General features: G+C 40.7%; 1 protein-coding gene across 1 annotated transcript in view; it reads right to left on the bottom strand.

Moving 5' to 3' along the window:
* Positions 1-354: 354 nt before the first annotated feature.
* The window catches only part of LDAH (lipid droplet associated hydrolase), a 351093-nt gene continuing 337996 nt past the window's right edge, over positions 355-13451 (bottom strand). Inside the window, exon 7 of the mRNA XM_077488850.1 lies at positions 355-6815. Within this exon, the coding sequence (XP_077344976.1) occupies positions 6633-6815 (183 nt within the window). The 3' untranslated portion in view covers positions 355-6632. The remainder of the gene's footprint in view (positions 6816-13451) is intronic.

Raw genomic sequence — 13451 nt, forward strand, 5'->3', positions numbered from 1 at the left:
TCCTGAGTACAATTCAGTGCTGGCTTATTTCCTGATGGTGACACTACTGGACCTGCTTACTGTTTGCTTATCTCCATCAGGAGAACCCGTCACACATTGAAAAGGCAGAAATACAATTGGGAGATCGGGGCAAAACTCTGGCCTCCTTTTAACAGGAATAAGGACCCCAATGGCAGGATCACCAGATATTATTTTAATCAATGCTTCAGATTTAAAATATTGGAAATTTTGGACTTTGGAATTAACATGTTACAGTTTATATAAGATTTTACTGATTGAGTTTAAATCAAATTTATATTCTGGTACTAAGAGCCACTGTGTTAAATTTGTGATCCAAAAAACAAACAAACAACATTTTACATTTTGTAAATAAATGCATTTTATTGCTATTTTGCATAACCGATAATACCATCATAAATTACATATAAATACAGCATTAACATTAATCACATTTTTCTTACTGTCACTCGTCTACAAAAAGAAGAGAAGAGAGAGCAGTACAACCATCAAGTGCCACGTGCTCAGGGTTTACACCGCTAAAAATGAAATGAAAGCCACCTCTTCCAGCTTCTAATTGGTTGCTGGTGATGAGACATTAAAGTGAACCTGTACTCCATTTTAAATATTTAGAGATGAACGTAACACTTAGCAGTGGATGCCACAAGATTTTTAATTTCCTTTATAGCCGTAAAAGTCTTGCACATGCACCTATCTGATTTTGTTTCTCTCTGGTATTGGGTTCTCTGACGTTTCCCTGATTTCATTAGTATGGCTCAATTACTGTCTTCTTATTCAATGATATTACCCTTGCTGACCCCCTGAGGTAATATAGCAAAGCGCAATGGCATTACTGATCTTTTGGCTCAGATCAAGTGTAGTATCCGTTATCAGTTTTCAGAACATTGGTGGTCCTTTAAGCAGCCATGCATGCAGTAAGGTGGGTTCTGTGGGGAGGTGGAACCTTTACCCCCAGATTGAATCTGGCCAGGTGCACCAGGCTTGCCCCTGGTTGTAGGCCAGCTCTCCCTAAGTGGGAATTACTTTTTTGTAGGAATGGGGCTCATTTTGTCTGGCTGGGGGTTGGGAAGCAGGGAGCCTCTGGTGCCAGTGCCCCCTGAGAGTGGAAACCCAGGGGTGCTATTAGTATGCCTATGGGTTTGGGACCCTACTGTAACAATAAGTACTAGGGCATGATACCACAGCATTGTCTTGCACAGTGACACAATATTCATTTTTTCTTACTGCATGTCACGGCACTGATTTTTGGTGTCTTTTTTACTCAGGGTGTAGGTCTTCAGACCTATCCTGAAGTCTAAGGGATGGATGTGTGGCCCTTAGGTTCCTTCCTCCCCTGCCTTGGGGGTTTCTCTTTGGGAGAGCCCCTAACCTAGGACTCAGCGTTTGGCTTATCATAAGGAGCCTTTTGGCCCTATCAAAATTCTTCCACCCCAGGGTGACAGGAAAGGGTCCTTCCTCTTTGGGAGGGGCCATATGGCACAATCTAGTGTACTTTTTTGTGCATGTTCACATGCACTTTTTTAATTCACTTTGTTGTCTGTTTTTTGAAGGGACATGTCCATTCACATCAATTGTGTGGATGGAGGAATATATTTCTTTTATTTTTTGATCAGCCCGCTGGCTAACAGTGCATGGCCATCTTTAGGCAGGAAGTTATGGAAAGTCAAGCCCTGCTAAGAGGGAAAAACTCAGAGAGGGGCACAGATGGGACTTTTCTGGCTGATAAAAAATTTAGGTTTTGGCGGTGTTTGTTTTTAGGCAGGATGTTTACTTTTTATAGTTTAAAGCTGAACTCTGGGATAAGCAAATATTGCCTAAATACAAGAGGCCTGTGTATTGTCATTTGAACCTTGGAATGCTTTGTGTATTTCTCGCGGCTCTGTGCAGTAATCCAGTGTGGAACTTTTCCTCTGTGCAGGAGCTTCCTGTAATAAAGACTGGTCACTGCTGCTCTCTCTCCTGGTGCAGGGTGACTGGTCTTCTCTCTGCCCCCTCCTGTAGTTTTCTGCAGGAGGCCTGTAATGGTTGGACTCGTTGGGTTCCTCCCACAGTCCTGCTCTCTGCACAGTCTATGTACCACACAGTGATCATGATGCCTTTACCTTTACAAGGTAATATTGGGGTTTGAAAAGGCAATTGGTGGATTTATATCCTTTGTGGCTTTTAAGGAAATATTAAAATGAAAGATTTTGTATCCGGAGTTCAGCTTTCACATATAGTACAGGCTCACTTCCATGTCAAATATTGTTATTACTTATTAACCTAGATATGTTAGTTCTCTGTTGTCACCAAGTATTTAGGTAATCTAAAAGGAAATAGATGTAAAACAAAATAATGAAGTGGAATCACCAAGAAACAAGGTTAAAAAAAAATAAAAAACTAGAAAAATTATGAATAAAAAAAGATTAAAAAACATAGCTAGAAAATGGATAAAAAATGGATAACGGATGAAAAATGAATCTCAAACTGGAATTTTTTTATATTTCTTGTTCCTTCTATTAAAGAGAACCAGTCACAGCAGGATTTATATATGAATCTGAAATTTTATGTAGGCTTACTGATGAAATATTTACATTATCTGTCCCTATTTAACTTTCATTTTTTTGTCTGCCTGGTTCCCACATTTAAGCCCAACTTTTGGTTGGGTTGTATCCACAGTAGAGCACCCACCCTCCTCAGTATACATATGTTTCTTGAGCTGTCATCATCTGGTCGGCCACATGATGTGTCAGATCCTCTTTACCTTCTGCAGTAGTGGACAGTCTTCCATTAATGTGGAAGTAAAGCCATGGATTTAAACAGTTACATTCCTGGCATGCCGGGAATGCTAACTGCACATTGGCTGTGCTCGCAACCAAACTATCAAACCATCCAATGGCTGGTGTCATAACGGATCACATGTGCAGCACCATGGCAGATGAAGATTAAACAGAGGTAAAACTGGCAGCTTCCTTGGCTGAAAACGATAGGTGAGTTTACTTCCACTTTAAGCGGAGAATGGCGCTAATGTGGTGATGTGAGAGCCATTCTCTGCATCCTTCTACTGTGAGCCCAGGCTGTTGTGATGCTGCATTCCCATGCGGGGAGGGGGCATGTCCATGTCATCCTGGGCTCACAGGAAGTGAGCTGAATGACTCTGGACATCATTCAATCCAGAATAAGAGCAGCACTAGACCTTGAAGAGGAGCTTTTGGGGAGGACAGTACCAGAGAGGAGCTTCCATTGTTTTAATTTTTACATTATGTTTATTCTGTATTTAAAGCTGCAGTTCAACTTTCAATAAAGGAAAGAAACGTACCTATATATAACAGTTGCCTAACAGGGAGGCACGTTTTGGTGATCTTTCAAACTAAATAAGGGGGCAAAGGTAAATATATCATAAATAACCTTGGAAAGTCTAAGGATGTAAGACTAAATATTCAGATTCTTATATGAACCCAACCACGACTGTTTTTGTGTATGTTTACTAATGTAGACAATCATACTGTAAAGGAGGCAGATAGGAAAGGTAGACACTGTCCTTACTTTGTCATTGTTATAGCCTTGTCTGCTGTAACTAAGCCCCACCTCCTGCACCACCAAGCTCTACCTACCTTGTACGGCCTCATTAACACAGCACTGAAGTCCTAATACCATGAATGGGCCATGTGTTTATGTGGCTTGAGCCACCAGGTGCGTGCAGATAGCCCATGTGTCAGGGCTGGGCTCAGCCCTTCCTTCTCTGAGCTGGCCGTTCAGCTGTCGGCTAATTGCCAGCTCCCAACTCTCTCTATAGTTACACAGCTGTTGATGATCCTGCTCGTCAGTCCTGCCTACTTAAGCCGTCCAGTCCAGAGGAGCTCTGCCTTCACCTTGGTCACATCAAAGAAACTATCGCCTGCTTTCCTGTTTAAAGACTGGCTTTGCTGACATCCCTTCTGGCTTAGATCCTGCTTGCTGTTACACTATTTTTATCCCTGACTTCTGGCTTGGCTGACTATCCGTTCTGGTTACTGAACTTTGGCTATGTTTTGACTACGTTTGTTCTTTTTACTTTTATTATTAAACAAGTGTGATTTAACTGTACTTCTGTCTTGTTCTGATTTCATGGTTTCTGATACGAGTAAGTATATGGATGTACAGGGTCTGCATGGACACAGCCACTCATCCCAATTTAACAGACGCGTGGGTGCAGGTGAGTGGCCCCAAACCCAATGTGAGTTTGGGGCTGCCTACCTGCATACCTGTCAAATTTGAACAAGTGGCTGTATTCATGCAGCCTCCATACACTTATATGAGCTGCCAGCATGCAGCACCTGGTGGCTCAGGCTGGAAAAACAAATGGCTCATTCTCGGTCTACAGGCCTGAACACTCATGTGACTGAGACCTAAATGACAGCTTTTAACTAGTCGGATACAAAAAGAACCATACTCTTATGCCACTTGCGCTTAGTTTATTGAAGTAATTTGGTTAAAGCTGAACTAAACCTGAAATGTAAAAACCTGCTAGCAGATATATGCAGTAATTATGGTAGAAGAGACTCTGTGGGGAGAGTAACTAAAACTGGTGCACACAGAATGTAGTGCAGCTGTGCATAGTAACCAACTTCTAACTTTGACTTGTTCAATTAAGCTTTGACAATAAAACCTAGAAGCTGATTGGTTACTATACACACCTGCACCAGATTCTGTGTGCACCAGTTTTAGTAAATCTCCCCCTGTCTCTTCTGCTTTAAAACCTTTGCACTTGCCTGTGTTATGGTTTTTACAAATTGTAGACTGTCAGCCATGCATGTCTGTAACATGCCAGTATGAATGAACTGCTGTGCACATGTGCAGGAGTTATGTCATCCTGGCCCAGCCAATTAAGGCGGCTGAACACTCCTAATCGTGGAATAAGACAGAGAAGAGATGGAAGCACCAGTGACAGATCCATGAGGAAGCTTGTGGATGTTAAATAAACAGGATTACACTATTGCAGTGATGGCGAACCTTGGCACCCCAGAAGTTTTGGAACTACATTTCCCATGATGCTCAACTACACAGCAGAGTGCAAGAGCATCATGGGAATTGCAGTTACAAAACATTTGGGGTGCCAAGGTTCGCCATCACTGCACTATTGGTTCCTTTTACATTTTTTACATATCTCATCTATGATCTTTGCAGAGGAGGTTTTTTTTTTGCATCTACAGTCTCCACTATTGCAGCAAACATTATCTTGCTAAAGCGCGTTTGACCTGCTTTTTAATTAAAGGGGTCATCACCATCTGGTAAGCAGAATCCATATACGGAGCATTTTGGGTGTAATTTTCTCTGCTGGTGAAGGATTATCCACTATGTCCATTGTTTGGAAAAATATCAACACAGAAGATTTTTGTGTTTGGGACTTTGATCTTCGACCTTGCTATTTTTCTATTGTTCTATTGTATGTCATATTTTTATCACTGTGTATGTATTTTTATATGTGGCACTTTATTTTTTAATCCAATGTGGTATTCTAAGTATTGGCGCACGTAATCGCATATAGTCAATTGTATATCTTTTTTCATTGGAGCGCCCCCCTAAGCACAAGAGAAGTGCACTTAACAAGGTAAGAGTGCCAAAATATGTAAATATGCTTATTATACTTGCACAATATGGCAAAATCTCCTAGGGGACCTGATAAACTTAGCTCTGCTTCAACTCCTTATGGTGCAAGGCTCTTGAAAAATGCTGATCAGTTTGCACCTCTTCACCTTCGGCAATTTAGCTTGGGTGAGATGTGTCCGGAAACACTGGAGAGGAATCTGTTTCAAGCTACCCTAGGGATTTGGAGCAGTATAGATCCTAATATCAAGATCTGCTAGACTGTGAATGCGTGTCTGTTCACAGTGATGTTCCAGCATGCCAAATGACAGATGACAAAGCAGGCTGTACAGCACTGTGAGGTGAGATGAAATGCTAGTTTTGGTCTAATTGGAACTCAAACAGCAGTTTTTCTTACCTTATCCTTCACTCCCTGCAGCATCCTATGCTCACCTCTACTTTCCGACAATCCGGCTTGTAGGTGGGCCCTTGCCATCCTCACTTACAATGCAGAAATGGCAACCCTGACGTGATAGTAGAGTTTCAGTGTTGGTAGAATATAAAAAAAAAGTCTCCATCACATAAAAAATGCATCAGTGGTGGTATATTTATGAGAACAACAGATGCATTTTTTTTACATGTAGTGGAGACATTTTTCTATACTCCACCAACAATGGGACATGTGTACAATAATAGTTTTCCTCTGTGCGAGGGTGGGTTTGAATGTGGTTCTTTTAAACTTTACCTGGGTTTTTTGTTATATGCTTTGTGTACAATAAAACTGATTTATGTAATGGAAGATAGCTTCTTTGTGGCATATATTGGGTAAGACTTGGTTTGTTGAAACTGTAAGACAGGAGGTATAATTTTACTAACTATATCCTGTATGATACCTGTGATTCCAAATCAGCCTTACAAACTATTTTTAATGACTGATTGTGGGGATCTAGAGTCAATCAGTATTAGATTATATTTATTATTAGTAAAACCAAGACAAGTGTCTACCTTCCCATCTCCATGACAGCACTCTGTCTATTACTTTAGTACAAGTGTTCTTTAATACAACGTACCTATAATACCTTTCCTAACATGTCTATGATAATGGAGGCTACTTCTTTGCTAGAGTCCAGAACAAAGGCATGTCTGATTCCTCTACTGCACAGCCAGATATCACCGTCAGGAAAGTCCTTCTTCAGGTCTTTATAATACTGGACCGGGCACCAGTGGTCAGAGGCCCCATAGTAGAAGATTAGCTGAGGAAAGAGGAAAACAAATGTATTCTTAGAACTTCAAGCTAAATACAACATTATGTATGTGTTAGTTATGCATAATACTTTTTGCTTTGGTTAAAATAAAAACAAATGGCAGGTCTGAAGTACTTAAAAGGCAACATGGCTGCCAAAGTCCTGGAGGCAGAGCCTGGAATATTTTATGAATGTTCACACATAAGTTCTGATTACAAGTGGAATTTGATATTGATAATCAACAAGAGGAAGCACATGACCTAAATTCAGCAATGTTATCATTCTCTATATAGCTCACACATATTGATTGTATGAACGACCGCAACATACAGGGATATACAATGTAATACTGACATATAATCACACACACATAGGTTGGACTTGATGGACTTGTGTCTTTTTTTCATCCTCACCTACTATGTAACTATGTAACTAATATACTGTAATTTGTTTATAATGTATATCTAGGTTCGAAAGCATTTATCCTGAAATTTTTTTGCATGAAAAGTAACTTCTGATGTGCAGAATTTTCACCTAGTCCCAAAACGATAAATGAAAACCTACGCTTAGTAAATAAAAAAAATAAAATAAAATTAGCAGGGACATTTCATACAAAACAAATATGATGCGCCCCTTGTGCATTCGTTGAAATCTTCCTCAATCTAGCAACCTATAAATAGAGGAGGTGGACCATTCATTCATCTGCCCTTCCTGCCTTTATTGCTATAGTGCAGCTTCTATGAATGGAGATGGTGGACAGAAAGGCTAGACATAGTTGGTATTCTTGATGATTGCGTATGAAAGGTCCCTTGGCTCTGTTAACGGCTGCTCCTACCACCTTCTGGTGTGGGTGTGGGTATTAGAGCTGAAGGACCTGTCATACGCACTTATCGAAAATACAGACTTTGCCTGCCGTTTCCATCTATCTCATCTATTCTACAAAGCTGTATTATAGTAGTGGTGGTGGAGGGCGCTAGAGGACGAATATTTTAACTAATGAGGGAGCCAGCAACATAACTTTTTTTTTTTTTTAACTAAACTTAGGCCCTGACTAAATGGACCCCTGGCATTGAATTAGCCACTTGTAGTCTCCATTGGAAGCCCATACAACAGGGATAGAATGCCTAAGCACCCTAGAACAGAAAGTGCCAGAACTAGGAATTTTATAACAGGATTCCCAGGTATTATTTTAATGAAAGCTGCAGATTAAAAAATATTGAAAATGACTTTTGAACTGACATTACCATGTCGAAGCTTATATGAGATTTTGGGTTTATATCTACTTTAAACCCATATAAATTGAAGGAAGGCTCTTAAAGAGAGAGAAGGAATATTTAAATACCATAAATTCATAAATAGCAATACATGCAGAGGAAAATAACTTCAAATTGATCATTTTTTAAATGAAAAAATCCTAGAAAAAATATTCCCTGTATTATTTAAATTCCACCCACTGCCAGGGGATGTTATGTCCATTTTGGACATTAACTTTTCTACGTTATGATCAAAAATGAGCCTTGACTGAGGTGAGTGGGACATACCTGGACAAGTACTGTATATTTTTTGTATGTTGGCAGCATTCTGCATTTGTCCATCAGTTTTGGTGTATTATTGGGAAAAACATTCTTTCTTTAGCGGTTTAGTAAAAAGAACATAAATTTGGAAGTTGCTGTTTGCTAAGTGAATAAAAAAAATAAAAATAAAACAAAAAAAAGCATTTTATACAACTATAGTTGAGGCGATTGTAGATTGAGATAAAAGTGCTACCCAATAAGTCCAGATTACGGTGATTTCAGTAGAGAGGAAGCTTTGTTGTCTCTGGTCTCCTAGTTCTTAGATCTGTTTACAGCTTCAGCTCTTACACTTCTAGCATGTGAAATCTCTTTGGTTTATGGTTGCAAAGTACTGAATTTAGAGTGTGACATCCTGATTTATATGCCAAACAAGTAAATCCACACATAAAAGCTCCACTTATTCATATTTATCAAATGAGTAATTACTGGCAACGCACCTCCCAAAATTTATAGGCTAGCGCCTGCTTATGCGTGGCTTGTACTGACATTTAAATCAAAAGCACATCAAAAGAATAATTAAGCAGAATGATTAAGCAGATGGTATTCTTAGAAACATCAAGACATAAATTTAGTATGATTTGGTTTCTCTTCCCACTCTCCAGAGAACACAAACGGAATGTCATGACAATGTTCTGTTTTGGTATTTGCACGGTCATGTAATACGACTTTCAGTTAAAATAATCAAATAATGAAGCTGCTGCTTATTATGAATGAAAGTAAAACGATTACAAAATGGTAACACCTCCCAAGGCCCTTCCCTCCCAAAACCGATATTTTGGTCACTTGGCTTTGCTGACAGGAATCCACCCTCAGCTAGGCCAGACCTGCCAGCCCATGCTGTGAGAATATGCTGTAGGGACCAAGGTGTCTTTTCAGTACAGGCGGGCCCCTAGTTACAAACATCCGACTTACAAATGACTCCTACTTACAAAAGGAGGGAGACAACAGGAAGTGAGAGGAAATCTACCCCTAGGAAGGAAAATTCTGCCGCTGTAATGCCCCGTACACACGACCGGACTTTTCAACATCAAAAGTCTGACGGAATGATTCCGGCAGACTATTCGATCGTGTGTGGGCTGCAACGGACTTTTGATTCACAAAAGTCTGACAGACCTTAGAAATGGAACATGCTTCAAATTTTTCCGCCAGAACTCTGCCAGACCCAGAAATCCCCTCGTGTGTATGCTAGTCTGACGGACTAAAACCGACGCTAGGGCAGCTATTGGCTACTGGCTATGAACTTCCTTATTCTAGTCCAGTCATACGTCATCACGTTCGAATCCGTCGGACTTTGGTGTGATTGTGTGTGGCCAAGTCCGTTCATTCGGAAAGTCCGTCAGAACTCTGTCAGAACTCCGTCAGAACTCCGTCGAAAGTCTGCCGGACTTAAATCCTGTCGTGTGTACGCGGCATTAGAGTTATTATGGGAAAAAGGTGTCTCCACTGATGCTTTATCACCAATCCTTGATTCCACAACAACCCAAAATTTTACAAAATCCAATTATCATTGGGACAGAAAGTGAGGTGAAATCTTTTGAACAGGGGTACAGACAGCAAAATAAACATTCCAGGGGTGTTAACCCTTCCCTATGCTATCAAAAAAGCTGAAGCTACACTTAAAAAATGTACCTGTTCCGACTTACAAACACATTCAATTTAAAAACAAACCTACAGTGTCTTGTTTGTAACCTGGGGACTGCCTGTACATACATATATTTTATTGTTATTGTAACTACATAAATCATATCCCCATATTATGCAAAACAAAATAAAAAAAAAAGAAGGTAAGAAATGTTCTCACTATACATACACTTTAAACTATATTATAGCCATTATTATACTGGTAGCATGCATAGTATAGTCTAGTAGTAGTTAGTCACATTCAGCTAGACTTATTCTGAAATGCTGAAGACATTTTGCAGCTTATCCAAGCCACTTCTTTAGTTCTAATGAATGTCGGTAACATACCCCAGAATTTTCTGTATAGCCACACAACTAGCACAATAACCTTAAAGTGATTGTAAAGTCTCCTTTTTTTTCAATAAAAATAACAAACATGTTATACTTACTTGCTCTGTGCAGTGTTTTTGCACAGAGCAGCCGATCCTCCTCTTCTTGGGTCCTTCTTTGGCTCTCTTGGCCCCTCCCTCCCTTTGAGTGCCCCCACAGCAAGCAGCTTGCTATGGGGGCACCCAAGCCGAGGCAGAGCTCCGTGTATCCATTCAGACACGAAGCTGCGGTTCGTCCTCACCCCTCACGCTCCTCATTGGCTAACTGACTTTGTTTGACAGTAGTGGGAGCCAATGGTGCCGCTGCTGTGTATTAGACAATGAGAAAGGGAGTCCCGGATGGTTGAGACAGTCGTGGACATCACTGGATCGAGATGTGGCTCAGATAAGCATTAGAGAGGCTGCTACACACAGAAGGATTTTTATCTTAATGCACAGAATGCATTAAGATAAAAAAAACCTTCTGACTTTACAAACCCTTTAATCTGTTCACCACGGAATTTGTCAAGGCAGATGTTGATTGTCAAAGGAAAGGGTGGGAAAATGTGAAAGTTGTGGAACCACCCTATTTTAATAAAATATTCTCATGCTCTGGTGTCAGTAGTCTGTAGAAGCTGTTAATCATTTGATTTACATGGCTTAAAAGAGAAGTAAAGTTATTTTTTTCAGTTTCATACTTACCTAGGTGGATCACCGATGGGTTGGCTCTCACAGCTCCTCGAGCAGAGAGCTGTAGACTGTCAATAAGCTTTGTTAGCTCCTCGCTCATTGGAGCACTGAGCTGTGGGGTGGGGAGCGGCCATCTCAGGCTCTCAGTGGCTTGCTGAGAGGCTGAGACAGGTGTCAGTCCAGGCACCTGGTGGATCCAGACTTTATTGTCGGGATGATGTGGTGCCTTGGCTGATTTCTGTGACGTCAGCAGAGAGCAGAAACGGGTCACAGGAGTGCAAAACTATTTGCATGCCTGTGATCCATAGGAGAAAAATACTTTTGGCGACTTCGGGGTGCAATTTGTATAGACATCTGTGCGGGAACCCACACAGATGTCTCTGAAAACACTCCCGAAGTTGGACTGACATGCGGGTATGAAATTGTGCGGGTTCAGCTGAACTCGCACAATTTCAATCCCACTATCAGTGTGAACCTAGGTTGATGGTATATTGGCACATAGGGGAGCTGAAATTTATAAAAAAAAATTTAAAAAAAGGTGAACTTAGCCTTTAAGTTTAATCTTGCATAGCGCTTTCATTTGGAATTTTGAAGTGTGCAGGAGATGAGAGATGAGATAACAGCCTATGTTGATAGAGCTGTAGTAGTGAAAACAGGAGAAGTGTGTCCTGGGTTGTGTAAAGTTCCCCATACACTATACAATCTGATTGTACAATCTCCTTTAGATCTACCATCAACTATGTAGTGCATGAGCATGCCAGATTGGATGCAGAGCGATTTGCTAGATAGGTGTTTTCTCCTATTATATAAATTTGGTAAAGCTAAAGGAGATTGTACAATCAGATTGTATAGTGAAGAGCCACCTTTATACACCTAATATTACTAGTTGCTTTCAGTGCCCTTAATTGTTAATGGGACACCAAGCACAGAAGCAAATACACATTGAAAAAAACAAGTGGCAAAAGCTGCAAAATATACAGTACAAAACACGCAACCAACAAAACACCAAAATGTATCATGAGCAACATATAGTGCAGCCAATTGAAATTAATGGGCTGACCTATGCATGTCACAGAAAAAAACGAGCCACAAAATGTGCACTCCCACTATGCTAATGGGGCCTGAAAGTGAAATTGATGCTCCGCTCTAAAAAAAAGTTTTGAAGCTTCTTTGGGGCGATTGTTGCGTGCAGGGCAGCCCATTCAGGTGGGTGGGCTGTCCTATGTGTGATGAGTGAAAATGCTCCAAAACTCCTCCCCACCTCGCTAAAAAATAGCATGTGGGAATACGAGTTCCCGCTATGCAGAGATATGAATGGGGCTTGACAGCTGAGTGTTTCTATCCACTCCTTCCTATGTACTTGCATAAAGAAAATATTGTTTTTTTTCCAAATTTCTGCTATTTTTTCGCTTATATCGCAAAAAAAATAAAAAACAGAGTCATGAATAAATACCACCAAATAAATAAAATTTGTGCAAACAAAATGATAAAAATTAAATTTGGGTACAGCGTAGCATGACCACGCAATTGTCATTGAAAGTGCAAGAGCGCTAAAAGCTGAAAATTGGGCTGGGAAGGAAGGGGGCGAAAGTGCCCTGTATTGTATTGGTTAAACGCGCCCTGTCCCGCCAAGCTCACGTGCAGAAGCGAACACATACGTGAGCATTCAAACCACACATGTGAGGTATCGCCGCGATCGGTAGAGCGAGAGCAATAATTTAAGCTCTCCTCTTTAAATCAAAACATACAAACTGTAGAATTTTTTTTAAACGTCGCCTATGGAAATTTTTTACGGTAAAAGTTTCAATTTCTTGAGCTGGCGCAATTTTAAAGCGTGACATGTTGGTTATGAATTTACTCAGCGTAACATTATCTTTCACAATATAAAAAAAAATAAAAATTGGGCTAACTTTACTGTTGTCTTATTTTTTAATACAAAAAATGTGCACTTGCAAGACCGCTGCGCAAAGTACGGTGTGACAGAAAATATTGCAACGACCGCCATTTTATTCTATAGGATGTTAGAAAAAAGATATATAATGTTTGGGAGTTCTAAGTAATTTTCTAGAAAAACATAACTGTTTTTAACTTGTAAACAAAAAATCTCAGAAAGAGGCTTGGTCCTTAACCACTTGCCGACCGCCTAACGCCGATGTACGTCGGCAGAATGGCACGGGCAGGCATAAGCACGTACATGTACGTGATTTGCCTCCCGCGGGTCGGGGGCCCGATCGGGCCCCCGCCCGGTGCCTGCGGCGGTCGGTTTTCGTTCGGGAGCGATCCCGGACGAGGGGACGGCCATTCATTCATGGCCACCCCCTCGCGATCGCTCCCGACGAATGAAAATCCCCCGTGACATCACTTCCTCTCCTGTAATGTAAACACAGGAGAGG

This window comes from Lithobates pipiens, unplaced genomic scaffold (assembly GCF_037356315.1).
Source record: "Lithobates pipiens isolate NorthernLeopardFrog02 unplaced genomic scaffold, aLitPip1_a1.2 Scaffold_18, whole genome shotgun sequence".
In the NCBI taxonomy this organism is placed as follows: domain Eukaryota; kingdom Metazoa; phylum Chordata; class Amphibia; order Anura; family Ranidae; genus Lithobates; species Lithobates pipiens.